This window comes from Ptychodera flava, chromosome 9 (assembly GCF_041260155.1).
Source record: "Ptychodera flava strain L36383 chromosome 9, AS_Pfla_20210202, whole genome shotgun sequence".
Classification (NCBI taxonomy): domain Eukaryota; kingdom Metazoa; phylum Hemichordata; class Enteropneusta; family Ptychoderidae; genus Ptychodera; species Ptychodera flava.
Window position 1 is genome coordinate 9,508,272 of NC_091936.1, and position 19,038 is coordinate 9,527,309.

A 19,038-nucleotide genomic window follows, 5' to 3' on the forward strand; every position below is an offset into this window, starting at 1 on the left:
AAAGTGTTGGTGTCGCTGGTCGAAACAAGAGTAATCTAGCTGAAAACACTGATTAAATTTTGAAAATATCGTATTCGATATGAACATCACGCATTTTCCATATCTTGAAAGTACCAGTAAGATAATCTAATAGTCCTGGTTTCGGCGAGTTATCAAATTTGTGACGAAGATTATATATTGGATGAGAAAAAGGCGACAAGACAAATCCTGTACACCTACGTTTTTGCGTAGTTTGCTGAATTCGATTGTTGAGTTAAGATCAGTGGATCATTATCGTCGAATTTGCCAGCGTCGCTCGACATGCGCATTGACTGATTCGGCCTCTACTGTTCGGATTGATATATGATGAACTCATCTAAATCAGCATTGTCGTTCGTTGCCAGGGCATATCTACAAGAGCTTGTTATTCGCCGCAAGACGATATTTCCAAAAGGTTCGTTTTTTGTTGAAAAGTGCGACTGGTTTTTGAAATGCCTGTAGCTGTCAGAAACATTCGGCACCCTTAGGTGGAGGCAAAGATCTTCGTAAAACATTATGGTGACTATGTTGCCTGCGTTTTCATTTGGCGAGTACCCACGAAACTAAACGTCTGAATGTTTGCTAGCCTGGAGAAGAAAACGCTGCACTTGTTTTTCCACATGGAAAATATCTAACCGAGCACTTGTCTATTCAAGGTATAAAGGATATGACAGAAACACCGCGTCGCGAGAGAAGTGTTCTACAAGCTGATGGAGAATCGGGTCATATTTCCCAAGGTACACATACACATTGACTTGCTTCAACGCAGACACAGCACTTGGTCTTTGTGTTCACATTGCTGTGTTCAGCGTGAGCCTCACGAGTCGGGTTTTCCGTGAAAAGGTCACCATAAGGGCACCTGTGCCGCACCAGGCTGAGAAACCGTGACAAATTCGCACTGGTGAATGACAGTCACAATGCCATATTCAAAGGATAACATGTACGGCATCAGTATCGCTATCATTTTTGGCGGCGTTGTGCTACTGATTGTTGGAGCACCGTGCCTCTCTGTCTGCTTCTTGTCTGGTTACTACAGAAATGCCGGGTCGCCGGTGTGGACAGGAGTCTTGGTAAGTTTTACATGAAAGATAAAATTCTGAAGCATTGCATTATTGTATGACTTCCTACATTACAACCTTGTACTATTACGGGGTTTATGCGCTTCAAAGTGGAAAGGTGGCACTGAGTAGTGAAGTAGGTACCTGGTGTTCTTTATGCAGTACAAAGTATGAATGCCATTGGCCTGTTATCCTTCTAGAATATCATGATTTCAAACATCATTTATTTGTACCACCTTTTCTCAGATTGTCAGAATGATTTAAGTTCTCAAAATCGTAGAGTTCTGTCTTGTACGAAGGCTTGTGGCAGCTGCAGTTGTTTGAGAGAAAGGACTGGCGTGAAAATACCTCGTTATCAGTAAATCATGCAGAGAGAGAGAGAGAGAGAGAGAGAGAGAGAGAGAGAGAGAGAGAGAGAGAGAGAGAGCTACACAGTTTCAAATGCTGGTATATTTCATGATGCTTTACTTCAGGTTAACACTTCATGACTTTCCTTTCGTTCATCGCATATGAAGATTAATGGTTTTTGACACAACAGGCTCTACTTACAAAGTGTTGTGGCAGATGGATGTGCTAAATAAAAATCGGAACAGTGCGATCATTGTATTTTCGTATTTTCATAGCTTTATATATCACAGAAAAAACAAGGCAGGGTCATTCAAGTTAAGATGTGAAAACTCAGATTTCTATATTTAAGTACCATATGTAAATCTATTAGGCTACTAGCAAACAGTTAATGGTTAGCATAAACTGGGAGAAACATGTCAATTTCGCGATTTCGTGTCGGTTTTACTTATCTCGTTTTTATCATTGACATCATTGTGACTTAATTATTACGCAAGTTCAAAATGATCGTAGCTCGTACAATGTATTTCATTATTATTTTAACAGTTGTGTAGATAGAATCTTAATGTATTTAACAGTTACAAAACGATGGTCGTGCATTAGTGTAAATAGAACCTTTTTATCAGGTTACTATACTAGAAATTACAAAAATTTACATACCTTACTATGGCAAATTAAGAAGGCTATTTTATAAGAAGAATCTCTTTATCATGGCTGACCCGTTTAGCCCTAGTTTCATTTTAGTGGTTATCGATTGGAAGTTGTTGTGAACGAATATGATTACTCGAACAAGGCCTTATCTATTACAAATATGCCGCCAAGCTAAAATTAAATCCCTTTTAATGGGACCGATTTACCAATACTGTTTGTAATGACGCTGCAATAAAATATACATTAGCCATAACAACTTCATATTACTCTATATATCGCCTCTTTTCTCTCAAATAGGACGCTTTAATCTATTTAGATATATTCTGTGCTAAATACGAAAAGGTCAGTTTTGCACGGATCATGCGAAGTCTACAGTTCGTCGTGTAAAGAAGCTCTTCTTGCAAGCTCAAAGACACTTATAATGCATTTCTTATTGAATGTAACAATAGACACAATATCGCTCATAACAACTCAATGTACCCCATCAAGTTTAGAATCTTTAAATAATTCAAATCTGTCTGTGAATATGATACATAAGGATAAATCTCGTGATCATGATATGCGAGAGGTAATATCACTTCAACGCGCGTCCAGATTAAGTATTTTTCGGAAACACGTGGTTGCGAGATCGTCAAATTTGTGATTCTGTCGCAGATCTGTTTTAGGTGTTGTTATAGGAGAGATCAGTGTCTTTAATCATTTAATCATTGATTTAATGAAACCTAATCTTCTTGGGACCATGATATATAGAATACAAACAATCCAAACGCTTTTGAAGACACATTGTACTCTGGTAAATTAATTCTTCCCTTACGGCAAAATGTGCTATTTCCGGTAACCCGATCGTCCCTATCCTAAAACCTGATCGTAAACTTGTTTTCAAATTAGAGTTTTCCATTTTCCAGTTTCGACTCTGTCTCGACGAGCAAAATATGTCAAACCATTACAAATGTGTGACTTGCCTACCTTTTCACCGAAGCCTTGTTTCCGGATACACACATTCTTTATTTTGGAAAGTTTGGTCATTTTTCAAATGACAGAAATCGAAACATTACGAATAATGTACGCTCACGAACTCAGTTAAAAATAAGTTAGCTTCGGTTTGCATGTTGCTGAATATATGGAGACATTTGAAATTCATCGAAGCTCACATTACGCCTTACTTTTTATCATATAATGCTATATGATGAGATAAGAAATTTATATAGCCCCTGATATCCATAAAGCTGTTCACATGGCGCTTTGCACAGTGTCACATTGGTAAAATCTCTCAAAAAAGTAGATCTTGAGTCTGATTTTAAAAACTTCAGTCACAAATCGGGTACAGGGAGCGTTAAAGGTTTCTCAAATTTTGTTCGAGTCAAACCTTTTTAGTTATACTTCAAAATTTTCACCGAAAATCGACTAATTGTCCTGAACTCTGTAAAATTAGAGTTTCAAGGGAATTTTAGTTTGTATGCAAAAATGAACCCCTATGACCCCCCAGCTGCTGACTGAAAACCGACACGATATTCGTCCTTTAATATTCAATACACATGACCACAGACCCTTTGGGCCGTAACACGACCGACCGGAGCTAACATATCGCTTTGTTTGCAATTTTCAAATGACTGAAAACATCGAAGCCTATGTCCATTCAACGATGACGAAAATGTCGATACCTGATTTTCTTCTGAATACAAAATAGGACACCCTTAGACAAATTTACTCCATATTTCATCGTCAAAATATGTCCACAGAGGAATAGTCTTCCAAGAAATTGCAATAGTCCTTCGACTAGAAGCGGAATCGAGTTACTGCAGCTCTGTATTAGTGTCCGCAAGGTGGCTCTGAATATGGGGAGTGAAATTGTTTGAGCATCAAATTAACAAACCTATAGCACACAAAAATGGTAATACGTCTGATAAAATTCGATGAAAACAAGTCTGTAAATGATTTATAGAACGAACATGCCGATACAGCATGGGGTACAGAGAATGAAGTCTATGAATACGACTCCAATACAGCCCCGAGACAAACAATTTTCTGAACGAGATCAATCTTCTTCAGTTAACCCGTTTTATTTACTTTGTATTCTTGCAGTTCTATCAAGATCTTAAAATTTAAGTCAAAATTAGAATAATGAGTGGTCTTTTCCTTTTTTGAAATCAATTGTGATTAAAAGGGAATTGACTTAAATTGACTTCTTAACGTAATGATAGGCCCAATCTATTGTTTGCGAAGTGTTATCGCCTAACAATAGAACAGACACGGATTTCCCCCCAAATCATTAAGCATCTGCATTCAGAGATAGGTATAGTGTCTGATGTTGTCTATATCGTTCTTTCCATTTCTATTTCTCGCTATCAAAAATAAATTTATGATGCAATCGTCTGCAAGTCTGTGGTAATATACCAGTTGCAGTGAGCCATTAGAGATGCCTTGAAGAAAACGAGGACTGCAAGCTGATCGAAAGTGAAACTACCTAGAATGACATCGAGCATGTACAGTTTTTTTCTGAATAAGCTAGCTTCGATACGTTTGAGGGATGGCATTTCCTTTCGTTCTTCTGATATTAGTGAGTAATTGTCATACAGGACTGTCCCAGTTCACTGATTCGACTTTTTATCATGTGTGTGAACTTCGTTTATATTTCTTATATTTCGCTAAAGTCTCATAGTACAGCCGCTCGATACAAACTACCTAAATGTTTTGCAAAATGTTGTGAAGGCTTTGATGTTGGTTGTTAAACATGGCTTTCCCAAGTACGTGAAAATATCAAACTTTGAAAGGGTTTGCTCCAAGGAAGTTGATTCAACGTAGATAATATGACATCAAAACAGGTCCAATAATCAGTGTCATTGAAGGTAAATAAGTAATTGCTAGGGCCAAGATACAATAGAAAATAACAACAACAGCAGCGTTATCTTGAAAATCTACTACTCGGTGATGGTACCAGCGTACTGCGACGTCATGATGAGGCTGACGTGCAATTTTTTTACGATTCATTCAATGCAGTCATTCAGGGGTGTTTGCGCCGAGCAACCGTTATCACTGCAAAGGGAGTTCTGTCGGTTTGTCAATTCGTATCAATAACATGTTCTTCTACATGGCATGACTGTGCATGTTCTCAGGGCAATAACCGCACGACAAAATGCATTTCAGTTTATCATTTGCTGTCTGGGACAGAGAAAGAAAGCCCAGGCTGTGAAATATTTGTCAGAAATAAGACCCGTTTCTGGAAAGATTAAGAAAGGCGCCTTAAATTGAAATGATCAACTTCAAGACATTTGGCCAGTAGCGAGAGTGACTCGATCAGTGGAAAGAAACAGCGATTCACATTAATCACTAGTAACCTAGGGAGTCGTTAAGATCAAGGGATAGGGATATAATGCAAAGCTAGAGGACCCGAGGAAAAACCTTTTAGTTCGTGTCAAAAGGTTTGTGTCCGATTATCTGCACGTGTGCGTCGTAAAGTTTATATAAATGCATGGCTTTTTACCAGTACTCATCAACTTCACGAAATAATATCTGGAAAGACAGTGAGTTTTACTATATCATTTATGAATATATACAACACAGCCCTTCCTACAACGTGCAACATGACCTTATCAGCACTGAATGCATCCCGCTTTCTTAGGGAGAGGCTAAAGTAAGCAAGTTACTTGAAAAGCAGCGCATGGAAATATTACGCGAATACTTGTCTCAATGAGTGTAATGTGTGCTTCCTTTTGATCTTGTGAGTTTAAAAATTGCAGGAAAATAAAAATAAAAAAGCACGTCAGGGCATTAGTTTTGTACGAGACCTGCTTGAAAAACGAGAAACAGCCGCATAAATGTTTGATGGGCGTATCGGTTCTACATATTACCTTAAAGATTTCGCATTCCAGCTTGCATGATATCAAAATAGTTCTTCGACTATGGACACATGTCAATTCAACTCAACTGGTTCCTCGAGATAAATCGGCAGCATAGCATAGTAGAAAGGCAGTTTGACAGTACAGGAGAAACTCTAATGTGTTGACAAAGAAGCTGGAAGCAAGAAATGAGCCCTGTATTGTGGGAATTAAAAACGACACCAACAAAAGCTGCTTACCTTCTCCTGTGAGCTTTATTGGTTTTTAACTGTTGGGGCGTGTGCAAAAGTAGGAGTATCACCTTATATAATTTCGTTGAATATCAACGATAATGACAGTACGTTGACATTTAGCTGGGACAGTATCAGGGTTGTCGCGGAATGCAGCACAGAAAACATCCATATTAAAGAGAGAAGACGTTGAGATCAAAAGTCAAAAGATCGTGTACTCATGATTGAAAAATACAAATACAGACATGAATAATACATGTGCTCAAGATACTTCCTTGTTAAAAATTTATGTACCAAGTTGTGATATAGTTCCCATTCCATCTGCTCCCTATTTACAATATTAGGCTCCAGAGAGAGAATGCCTTTTATATATATATATATATATATATATATATATATATATATAATATATATATATATATATATATATATATATATATATATATATATATATATATATAACACAACACAACAATTAAGCTTTACCATCTTTTCTTATAGTGTTTCTTGTTCTAAGGATGAAGATCAAAATTTCTTTGTTCCTATGACAATTCTAGAGTATAAGTGGATGACAAATGTTAATAGTATTTCCCCCCTTATATGAATGTTTTGCATGTTCAATCTTTGCGTTGCAGTAACGAGAAAATCTTATGGATTCAAACGTTATTGAAACGTGAACCGAAAGGGTTTCCTTGTTTTCTGGGTCATCTAAGCAAAGACAGTTTGAAGGCTAGGTTTGCATACTGTTTACTATGATAGCAATGTGAATCGTAAACCACGACATTTTCTGAAGTGAATGTGTACCGTATCAAAAATCTTTGCTAAAGTTGTCGGTTGCCCGGGCGCAGGCAATTACCCTACATCATTTTATATATTATTATTGCCAGGCACAATAAGTTTATTGATAAGAAACCTCCACTTCTGCTTATTGTCTATTTTGAAGTCTTTTTTGGAAAATGCTGCGAAATCAGCCATACCTGTAGCAGGTCTTGAATCTATTCTGCCAGTGTTTTAATCAAGTTATTAGATTGCAAGTAAATGTATATTTTTAAAACAATATTTTGTATTCGTTACCATAAAAGATACATATACATCCAGTGATAGCGTTTTTTACGTCATCAACTCGTTGGCGATGTTTTATCTTTCATAAAAATAGAAAACATTCACTCATCTAACTATTGTCTTGCTTACCAAATTCCTGAGGATAGGTTTTACTGTTTTTAATACATTCAGCTATTGGGCTACACGCATGTACAGTAACGTCACTATCAATACGTCCTATTCTGAAGGACACAGTCCATATCAGTTAATTGCCTACCTTAATTCCCGCTATAAGGTGGCGCTAACGACTGCAAACGTGAGGGATTATTACACTGACTGTACATCTCATTAGAAGCTCGTATCGTAAAAGACAGAATGGCATGACACCTTGAAACGAATGAACAAAAGCAACGAACCGGACAATATGGCTGAATAACACTATGTCAGACATGGAGAAATAAGACGATCTGAATTACTTGTGGCACAAATAATGAGATTGACAACTGCATTTAACATATCTGAATGACAACGTCCCAGTAACTAGCAGTTAATTTCAGAGCAGGATTATTAATTCTATAAAGATTTTTTTCATCAGATAGCCTCTTATAGATCCCGCTATTTTATCACAATTCGAGCAAATCTTGCCAAGGACACACCTAGACCTTAAACCATAATTTGAAAGAAATAATATCTAGTTTGTCGGGAAAATATAACTCAAAATGAAGGAAAATGACACAGAGATGAAAGAAAGGATGAAAAGAAAAGTGCAAAATACAATCTTGTTCGTACAATTTATTTTTTGTACATTTTATTTTACTATATAACTGAAAAGCAAACATCCAGGCTGTGGCGTTGAGGTTTATTTCAGTGATTGAAGTAAAAAATTGAAAACAATCATACTGAATATAGAGTCAGCCTGGGCACGTCTACCGACAGACTGTCACTGTAATTCGAGAAATACTTTCCCTAAAATGACCAATAATCGAAAACACTGACAAATCACTATTTCATTGTGAGTTGAGAGGGTCTACTTTCATCCCTGGTGATGATCTGCACATTATGGTATGATCTTTTATACTCACAATTGTCAATGAGAACGTTTCTTGATTTTTCCGTGATTATAAATCTGACCCAAGCGGTTATACACAATGTTATATGTATGTCTACCGGGTGAAAAATCAGGTATATCTGCAAGTAGGCCATATGTATGCTCTTCGTTTCCCGTACCCTATAGAAAGTGAAGGACAATGCTTTAAAACTGGTTGAAAGCGGTTCGCATTGAGATACTGGGAATGATTTATTGTACTTGGGCCTCAGCCCAAGTACATTTGTTTTCATTCCGTGGGAAAAAACTGTAAGGTATAACCATTTCTGGCTGAGACCAGGGAGGGCAAAATGTATTGGCTTCATCTTTCTTGGCATAATAAATGGCGTAATGATGTTAACGGAATGGAAGTGCTGCTCTCAGCCAGTCTTGAATAAGTGAGATGTGAATATAAATGCTTCTCTATCTGAGTTTTTGCCACAAAATCTTCTGAATATAATCAAAATGTGCATCGAAATGCAACAATTAATGCACCCTCCGTTTCCTAGGCGATGGCACGACCCTTGCTACACCCACTGGACGAGCAAAGTGGGAGGGGTAATTTCAGTTTGGTCGAACAGAGGGCTCGAGACCAGAATTTAACATTTAAACTTGAAACATGTTTAATCGCTGACAAGATGTGGACTAGTGTTAATCAAAGAGAAAGTTTGAAAAGGAAAGGTTTTATATCCCTGACACAATGAAAAACATTACGACTGGAAACTGTACCCCCGGTTGAGAATAGTAATGCCCACAGCGATGGAGAACACTTATCCTTGAGCTGAGAAAACCAGACCATCATTTCGAAATAGAGCTGCAGATTCGAGAAGCTCGTTAAAAATAGCTAGGTACACCCCAAAGGGGTGGTTTCGAGTTTTGAGGGCAAATTTCGCCTCCTTCATTTAGAATCGTACGTTTGTTTTTCCAGGGAAACACACCATTTGACACAAAATTTGCATGTAAAGGGGTCGCCAGTAAGCACGTGGTCAAATCTGGCATAAGAAACAATATGAAATGTTGGGTAAAGCCAGTCCAAAATAACTGATTTGAACTTTTGTGTTTTGTAATTTATACCACTGCAGTAACATTACTTTTTTTGACAACATCACACAATGTAATCGTTTTGAAACTGAATACTCCGACGTATTCTGTGTCTCCTTTGCTAAAAAATACGGTATGCCGATTACCATGTAAGGAGATGATGACGTCAAGACAGATTTGTAGTGCGTTTGGTCTTGGATGGTGCACGAAGTTTTGTCGAGGTAGCTTGTGTATTTATTTCCTAAATGGGAGAGATTAGGGTCGATCTAAAAGAAGGCCGAAAAATGTTATGATACTCTAAGCGAGCTGAACTCCAACGCGAATGGTTGGATAATTTGGAGGATGTCTAGACTGATCTCGTCTCATTAAGATTATTTGGCGGTCAGTATTGAATTTCAACTGCGTCACAAGTTTGCGTCGAACGGTCGAACGAACGATATTTTAGAAATCTGGAGACATGGCACATCGCAGTTTTTATTTTAGTATTTTATATTTTACAAAAGATGTAAGAAGCAATGATTTTGTCGAAAATTCTGAAAAAAATATAGGAAGATTTGATCGCGAACACATTTTCACTTGGGGTCAACTAGCCCTGCGTACGATGCTGTGTGTTCCGCTACAGCTAATTCGCCCCGCTCACCACAGCCCTGCAAAGACCCGTACGTTGGGTCGGTGACTTCAAATCCATTTGGGACTTGACGTAAAAAGCCAAATTACTGCCGAAATTCAGCGTTCTTGGGCCCAAGTCGTATCCCAGCCTACCTCAGCTACTCGATCGCTTCCAAAAATGACAGTCTTTTATTCACTTCTCGTAAATAACCGTCGATGTCGGCAACTCTCTCGCTAGCCCTGCGTACGATGCTGTGTGTTAGCTGTAGCACATAGCATCGTACGCAGGGCTAGGGGTCAACATGGGGTCGCAGCCATGTTGCCTCAAAACTTATTTCTGTCTGCACTCAAACTCAAAAATGTCGCATATGAACATGAAAAATCGATGTAATTTTGTCAAACTTCGGCGAAATTTCAGCCTATAGACAAAATTTCATCTAGGTAAGGTAAATTTATTGAAATTTGATCGACAAATAATCCTGAGCTTGAACGTGACAGCTCGCCTTCTCCGGGAAGTCATGCATCCGGCCAGCTGCCCATATGGCCGGGTTCATGAGATTGTTTTCAAGCGACGGCGGCAGACCGTACGGGGCTCTGGATATGAACCTACCGCCGTGTAGCTGTAATAACTGTTGCGTTGTTTTTAGTGCCCACGGACGAAGTCCTGGGGGAGTTATAGGTTTGGTCATGTCAGTCCGTCCGTCCGTCCGTTCACGCAGATATCTCAGACATGCCCTGGTCAATTTCTTTCAAACTTTGCACAAGAATAGTACCCAACCCCATACAGATGCACGTCGATTTGTTTCACAATGCGATCGAATTTGGCCGTGTTAGAGGACTTTTTAGTTTACACCTCCATAGACTCCCATGTATAAGGCAGTTCTCCATAGACTCGCATGTATGATGCCAAGAAAAATAAAAATTAGTTTCTCATTGTATTCATATTGCCTAAAGGATGCAGTGACACAGTTTTTTGTCCCCACGGATAAAGTCCAGGGGGCTTATAGATTGGCTCATATCCGTCCGTGAGTCCATCAGTGAGTCCATCGGTTCACGCAGATATCTCAGACATTTTGACAAAATATCATGTGACCTTGGTGACCTTTGACCTGAAATATACATTATTGTCCATAACTCAGTAACCACAAGTGCTAAACCTTTCATATTTGGTATGATGGGACACCTTATGACGCCACATATTGTACCCATTAATTATGTGCATATCTAATTATGAGCGAGCCAATAGAGCAAGAGGTCTGATTTCTGATACTAGTATATAGGGATAAGTTAACAATATAATTTGTTTGACAAAACTTCACGTGACCTCAATGACCTTTGACCTCAAATATACATATTTGTCCACAACTCAGTAACCACAAGTGCTACACCCTTCATATTTGGTATGAAAGGACACCTTATGACACCACATATTGTACCTCATTAATTATGTGCATATCTTATTTTGAGCGAGCCAATAGAACTAGAGGTCTGATTTTTGGTATATAGGAATAACTTAGCAATACAATTATTATGACAAAATGTGACGTGACCTCAATGACCTTTGACCTCAATATATATATTTGTCCACAACTCAGTAACCACAAGTGCTACATCCTTCATATTTGGTATGATAAGACACCTTATGACACCACATATTGTACCTCATTAATTATGCGCATATATAATTTTGAGCGCGCCAATAGAGCTGGAGGTCTGATTTTTGGTATATAGGAATAACTTAGCAATACAATTATTTTGACAAAATGTCACGTGACCTCAATGACCTGATGACTTTGACCTCAAATATATATATTTGTCCACAACTCAGTAACCACAAGTGCTACACCCTTCATAAATGGTATGTTGGGACACCTTATGACACCACATATTGTACCTCATTAATTATGCGCATATCTAATTCTGAGCAAGGCAATAGAGCTGGATGTCCGATTTTTGGTATATAGGGATAACTATAGGGTAGAAATCTAAATATGCCCATCTAAATATTAGACATCTACCATCGAGAACAAAAGAAATTTGCTGTAATTTGAATATTTAAGGAGTTTAAGCAATTTCCACTATAAATAAAGAACCCCTGCCTCAAACTCCACAAAAGTTGCTAGACATATTTTGCCGTTGTCATGCCATTGCTTCGTTTAATAACCAGTTAATCAAATGCCTCATTGACAGGAGGAAATTCAAGACCATATTTGAATAGTAGTATATATTGTCCTCAAAATTACTCTATCACGGCCCAAGTACTCATTGCCTTCAGCAATACTGCCTTGTTATTATTATTATTATTATTATTCCGAAGACTGCTCGCCAGGGAAAATGCAGGGATATTTCCTGTTACTTTCGGGACTGGCGATCCCCTTGACGTTAAACAATGCATACCATTCTCGCATACCACTTATAATCCAGCAATGTTCCAATCTGCACCTTCGCATAGCGCAAGGAAAATACAGGGCCATCAGTCTCAAAATATCAAGTCAAACTAAATATTTATAATTTTCTATTTTTCTTTTTCTATTTCTATTTCTATTTCACTTCTTGGTCTTCTGGCCAGAGGTCCATATATCTTTCTTTCATGAATATGACTTTGTTTGTGTAGCGTCTATTTACTGTCTGTTCTGTGCTGTTTTGTGTCTATGTTTACAACTATTGTCTTACGAATTCTGACCTGCTGTCATTGGATTATGGATTGGTATGATTGCGATTATATTCTATAATATTTTTCATATATATATATATATATATCAAGGAATATATATATATATATATATATATATATATATATATATATATATATATATATATATATATATCAAGGAAACATACTGGCAACACTTTTTCAATCCACTGCACACCCATGTATACTGTTGACTATTTTTTCCGCCTGCATTCATACACACAATGCACCAAACGCTTTCTGAGTACATTCTGTGCGAAAGTTTAGCTCACTGACAGAGAGATATTCGTTTGAATAAATTAAAGTGATTCGATCTATTATTTATTTTGTAATTTTCCATAGTGCCAATTAAATTAACATACAAATCACGTTCAAGGACGTCGTTAGAATAGGTTTCCCACGTGACCAAACTAAGTGTGGCAGAAATACTTCACTTATGATGGATAAGTGTCAACGGAAACATTTGTGTCATGCAAAACCCTGTTCCATTTATTATTCATGTTATATGTTAGAAAATAAACAACTTCGCTCTGTCAAGAGTCTATTTTACGTTCCCATGCACATATGTACCTAATTTGCCTGAAGTTTTTCCAAAGACATGTCAATACACTCACACACTCACCATAATTTAATGTCAATACAGATTTGTATAATTTGAAGAATCACTGATCGTAATAAATTAAGCTAATAGAATCTTGTTATCTTTCGTTATATGCACCTTGCTCAATGTTAGACCTATCTATACGTGACGTTAGGTGAGTCTCATGCATTATTTTATTTATTTCTTTTATATACAAATCATGGCACGGTGTTTAAGTCGTGGAATTACCCGCAACAAGTATTGTCATGTACTATATTATACTGTGGGTTAGTTTTGTAGTTTATTTTCCGTTGTTCTGTGACCGTCAAAAAATCATCTGAAAACAAAACTGGAACTAACTACACAACTAAAAACCAACTAACTAACTGATTAACTAAACCTGCCATCGATTTTCTCTAAAGACTTAGTTTTCGGGAAAATGATGAAAACGTTTATGTTACAAACTCACTTCCATGACTACATCGAATGGAAGTACATTCTTACTCGATTGTACGACAGCTTGTATTAGGTTGTATATCGTGATATGATAAATGATATCACTAATGAATAAATAAAGTAGTTGGCCATAAATGTAATGATGTTTTGTCAAGAAAAATTCTTGCCTTCTAAGAAACAGCGTTAAAATATTTGCTGTAATGTTTTTGCAGCCGATTAAAAGTATTTGACTGTAAGACTTTCCAATGTGCATCAGTTTCGATAAATGAAGACACGGGTACGTTGCTGACCAAGTGATCGAGATACGATGCGATATTTTTTTCAATTAGAAACCTTCTTGTGAGAAACATGTTTACTCAGATCTTTGTATCCTTTTTAGAAGAAAACATACTATTTTATTCTGAAATCAGGAAATGTGACACCATTTCACCGTTTATGGATCCAGTTATTCCAAGCTGGCTTCTTTTTCAGAATCCATTGTTAAAGTTTGATAAAATGACAGTATTATTACAGCATTGCTTGCGTCTCTACGTTTACAACAATGCTAAAACCATAGTACCTATGGGCAATCCTCTGCCTCAATACATTCCAATCCCTGACAACATAATGTTAAATACCCTCTGGGAAAGTTCCACATTCTTCAGCGTATTCCATTTCGCAAACCAAAATGAGAGCCTCACGTATTAAAGTTTACGCAGTGCCAACCCTGTTTTCATCTAAAATGCCTAAATAGCCTGCGGACGAAGATCGTGATAGCTAAAATATATTGTGAATGTACTGGCATCTAATATAAATGGCTGGTTATCCCGGCACATTCAACTGGCATAGGAAAGTGCGTCACATTCACGAGCGAGAAGTTAAATGTAATCTCACAGACTCGTGGAATAAATTTCGCAGAATAACTTACCGTTTCAAACGTGTACGTAGACTATTTAATATATGTATGGCAAGGGCATATCTGATGGCCTAAACTGTGCGAGACAATAATGGAAAGAGAACAACAGAAAAAGATATCCAGAGTGTGACAGTTGGCTGGAACCACAGTAATATCAGAATGGAGAGTAAAATATATATTCACGATACCGTTATATGTGTTTTTAAACTTACCAAACAACAATTAGTAATAATCTACAACATAATGACAAACACCTAAAATCAGTCAGTTCCTATAAATACATCTTATAAACCGTACCAGTCACGTTTTGTATGTTCTTAGAATTTGGCACGACTTGTTTCTACCTCCTTAATTATTACAAATATTGGCGCGATCGGCTCCATGCTGCCCAGTAGGGAACAATGTGAAACGCTGCCGGGTTTGTAACTAAGTACACGGATATTAGAGTTTCTTTTCTACCACGGAATGCTCAAACGCCACATAACCATGATAACAGACATGGGCAAGCTTATCCGACCAATTTGTGAATGAAAATGCTCGAAGGTTTAAGTGCTATCCAATTCCTTTTAAAAATTTAACCTAGCGAAGGACGAAATTCCCAGAGTGGCGAACGCATCCTTTCGCGGCCAGTGACAATTTTCAGCACAGACAAATAGAAAGACAGACTAGCAACGCGGCATGCCTTTTGTTCAATGGTCGTCTCGCTAGACTATGGCCTTTTCATATTAAAATGAGCTTCAAAAGTGTCACATTTTGGAGACTTTGTTCGTGGTTGATAATTGCACGAGATAATGCGAAAAGGACGACGAGATGGCATCGTACGGTGGCCCAAAACTACCAGTTCTCCGCATTTAAAGTCTGCGTCGCATTCAATTGTTTTTCTCTCACATATGTCTCCGCATCCAAAGTCTGCGTCGCATTCAATTTTTTTTCTCTCACATAATTTTATGTCTCCGCATTCAAAGTCTGCGTCGCATTCAATTTTTTTTCTCTCACATATGTCTCCGCATTCAAAGTCTGCGTCGCATTCAATTTTTTTCTCTCACATAATTTTATGTCTCCGCATTCAAAGTCTGCGTCGCATTCAATTTTTTTTCTCTCACATATGTCTCCGCATTTAAAGTCTGCGTCGCATTAAATTTTTATTCTCTCACATAATTTTATGTCTCCGCATTCAAAGTCTGCGTCGCATTCAATTTTTTTCTCTGACATAATTTTATGTCTCCGCATTCAAAGTCTGCATCGCATTCAATTGTTTTTCTCTCACATATGTCTCCGCATTCAAAGTCTGCGTCGCATTCAATTGTTTCTCTCTCGCATATGTCTCCGCATTTAAAGTCTGCGTCGCATTCAATTGTTTCTCTCCTAGATGGGCGTTGCAGTCAGTGATTTTGTCATCAACACATGAGGGCGCTGGCAAGTTTTTTTGAGCGTGACCCTCGCTCTATGACCCATGAATTGCATCCGGAAAAAGTATCACTCTTTCAGTGTTCGTGATCGCGTAAAGCTCATTGATTTCGAAGGTAAGTGACAAAGTTATTCATTGTATTGTAAGCTTATGGGGTTAATGATCTTGCCACCGTCTAGCCCTGGATGTATTGGCAGTTGTGGGATGGGCTGCCATTTTACATTTGGACGCTCATGTGGGACTCATAGTATGCGTCCATACTGGTGAGCAGCGTATCCCCTTGGCTAGATCATTACCCCCATAAGCTTACAATACAATGAATATCTTTGTCACTTACCTTCAAAAATGAGCTTTTCGCGATCACGAACACTAAAAGAGTGATACTTTTTCCGGATGCAATCATTGGTCATGGAGCGAGGGTCATGGTCACCAAAACTTGCCAGCGCCTTCATGTGTTGGTGACAAAATCATTGACTGCGACGGCCATCCACAGGCTGCCCAATCACTATTAATAAAGCTTATTTTGAGTTTTTCTAAGTTTTCTCTGTCACTGTCAGTCCCTCTCCTTTTCTTCATGCTCTGACTGATCGTAGTAAATAAAATAAATGACTATATAGCCTAACCTAGCCTCTTGACTCTTTATTTATTTTACACCCCATTAAAAGGATGTTTATCTCTCACATCTTCTAATTAATTAGTCAACACGACTAATTATGCTAATCCGTGGACTTATCAAGGTTGGTCAACATTGGAAATATAGAGATGTAAATGAAAAAGGAGCTTTAGTAACCTTTCCTATCTTTCGCGATGTTGACTAACCTATAAAATCCCTGATAACTCCACGGATTAACATAATTAGTCATGTTGACTAATTAATTACAAGATTTGTGTATATGAGAGATAAACGTCCTTGTAATGGGGTGTAAAATAAAGAGTCAAGAGGCTAGGTTAGGCTATAAAGTAATTTCTTTTTATTTACTACGATCAGTCAGAGCATGAAGAAACAGAAGAACTGATAGAGAAAACTGAGAAAAACTCAATAATAAGCTTATTGATAGTGTTTGGGCCGCCTGTGGCCCATCTAGGAGAGAAACGATTGAATGCGACGCAGACTTTGAATGCGGAGACATATGTGAGAGAAAAAACATTGAATGCGACGCAGACTTTGAATGCAGAGACATATGTAAGAGAAAAAAATTAAATGCGACGCAGACTTTGAATGCGGAGACATATGTGAGAGAAAAAACATTGAATGCGACGCAGACTTTGAATGCGGAGACATAAAATTATGTCAGAGAAAAAAGTTGAATGCGACGCAGACTTTGCATGCGGTCACATATGTGAGAGAAAAAAACTTGAATGCGACGCAGACTTTGAATGCGGGGACATATGTGAGAGAAGAAACATTGAATGCGATGCAGACTTTGAATGCGGAGACATAAAATTATGTGAGAGAGAAAAAATTGAATGCGACGCAGACTTTGAATGCGGAGACATATGTGAGAGAAAAACAATTGAATGCGACGTAGACTTTAAATGCGGAGAACAGGTAGTTTTGGGCCACCGTAGTATCGTGCTGCAAGTCGCGTTGCAACCATACTTACTTTACGAGCTCTTAGGGCAGAAACACTGCTTCACGCCAATCAAAACATAACACGCCAGCAGTTTCATAAACATGTCCTTTCATGACCAACTTTTAAACACGATATGACTGACCGTAAACCATTGAGTAAAACCAGACAATATCGATAAAAGACTTTCAAATTTGGTTCAACACACACTCATTATATATTCATAAAAATGTGGGAGGAATTGTTAAAATGGTAAAACTCACCTCCCCGAAGCTCAAAACTTTCCCCTTTTCGCCAGCACGCCAATTCCGCTCAGCACCACACGACAACAACAACACATACTTTGCCGAACATACTTTCGCTTAAAAATTTGCGAAAATCCGGAAATTGCCGAAGGATGCATGGTCGGCACTCTTCGGAAAGAGAGGCGACAGCTACCTGAGGCGAGACGAACATGGAGGACTTACGTAAGCGCTTTACACCCTAAACAATACCAGTTGCTAGTTTGTCTTTCTATTTGTCTGTGTTTTCAGGGACAACATACTTTGAACATCTTCCATGAAAATTTCCTTAATCCAAAATCGTAAGTTCCTAAAAGTGAATAAAAAGCCCCGCCCAATCGAGTGTTGCCGATAATGAACACAATTACAAATATTCTCCCCTTCTGACAAACTATCAGTACATGAAAAGGATGCCATGGGTCTCTCGAAAATCTTGGTCTTTCATAAATATTAAATCATTAAATTCATTAATGAAATCAAAGGTGACAATTATCATCGTTAAATGATTAGTCAACGGTTGAGAGTAATTCAGATTCGGTTCTATGTAATATATATTATACCCTATACATGGGGTAGGTGACCATTTGCCCGACGTAAGGAGGGCAAATGGTATCCTGTCCCGAGGGTATATAGTCCCTTGTTTGGGCTATGTTTCATTACATGCCTCTCTTAAATAGTTTTCACTCAAATATTTTCGTTTATTGGCAAATGATAAGCAAATGCTTTATTTCAATCTTCGACGAAAATCCGATAAAAATGGAACGGTTTCCATCATCGAATGGCGCATTGATATATTTAAACTACTTTTATGCGGTTTATCGATTTTTTATGCAAAATTTCAAAAAAAAACCGGATTTCCTATGCAAAACATAAAATTTCAACATTTTTACATCCAAAAGTTATCCAGTTAAAATAGTTCCGGTTCACTTTCAGTCAAGTGAAGACTATGCGGCCCGCGACGTCATCAACGAGTTACCATTGAATCCTATGGAGTGCGCAACGTTCGATATACGAGGCATGTAATAAAGACGATTATGCGTTCGAGTCAGACAGTCTGCAGTAGAGCAGAAATGCATGCACATTTCTCGTTTCTAAACATCGCTTCCTATGGGACATAAGTGCTCGGAGCTGTAAAATATTCAAGTCGACAAGCTCAATAAAGTAATCAAACACACTGAACGATCGGGTAAGTCAAGCTACGGCAAATCTAAGATTGTTTTCAAGCAGAAGCAAGAAACAATC

The 19,038-nt window shown here is 37.9% G+C and overlaps 1 protein-coding gene across 1 annotated transcript in view; it reads left to right on the forward strand.

Moving 5' to 3' along the window:
• Positions 1–463: 463 nt before the first annotated feature.
• The window catches only part of LOC139139584 (uncharacterized), a 31,114-nt gene continuing 12,539 nt past the window's right edge, over positions 464–19,038 (forward strand). The window contains exon 1 of the mRNA XM_070708475.1: positions 464–1,088. Within this exon, the coding sequence (XP_070564576.1) occupies positions 924–1,088 (165 nt within the window). The 5' untranslated portion in view covers positions 464–923. The remainder of the gene's footprint in view (positions 1,089–19,038) is intronic.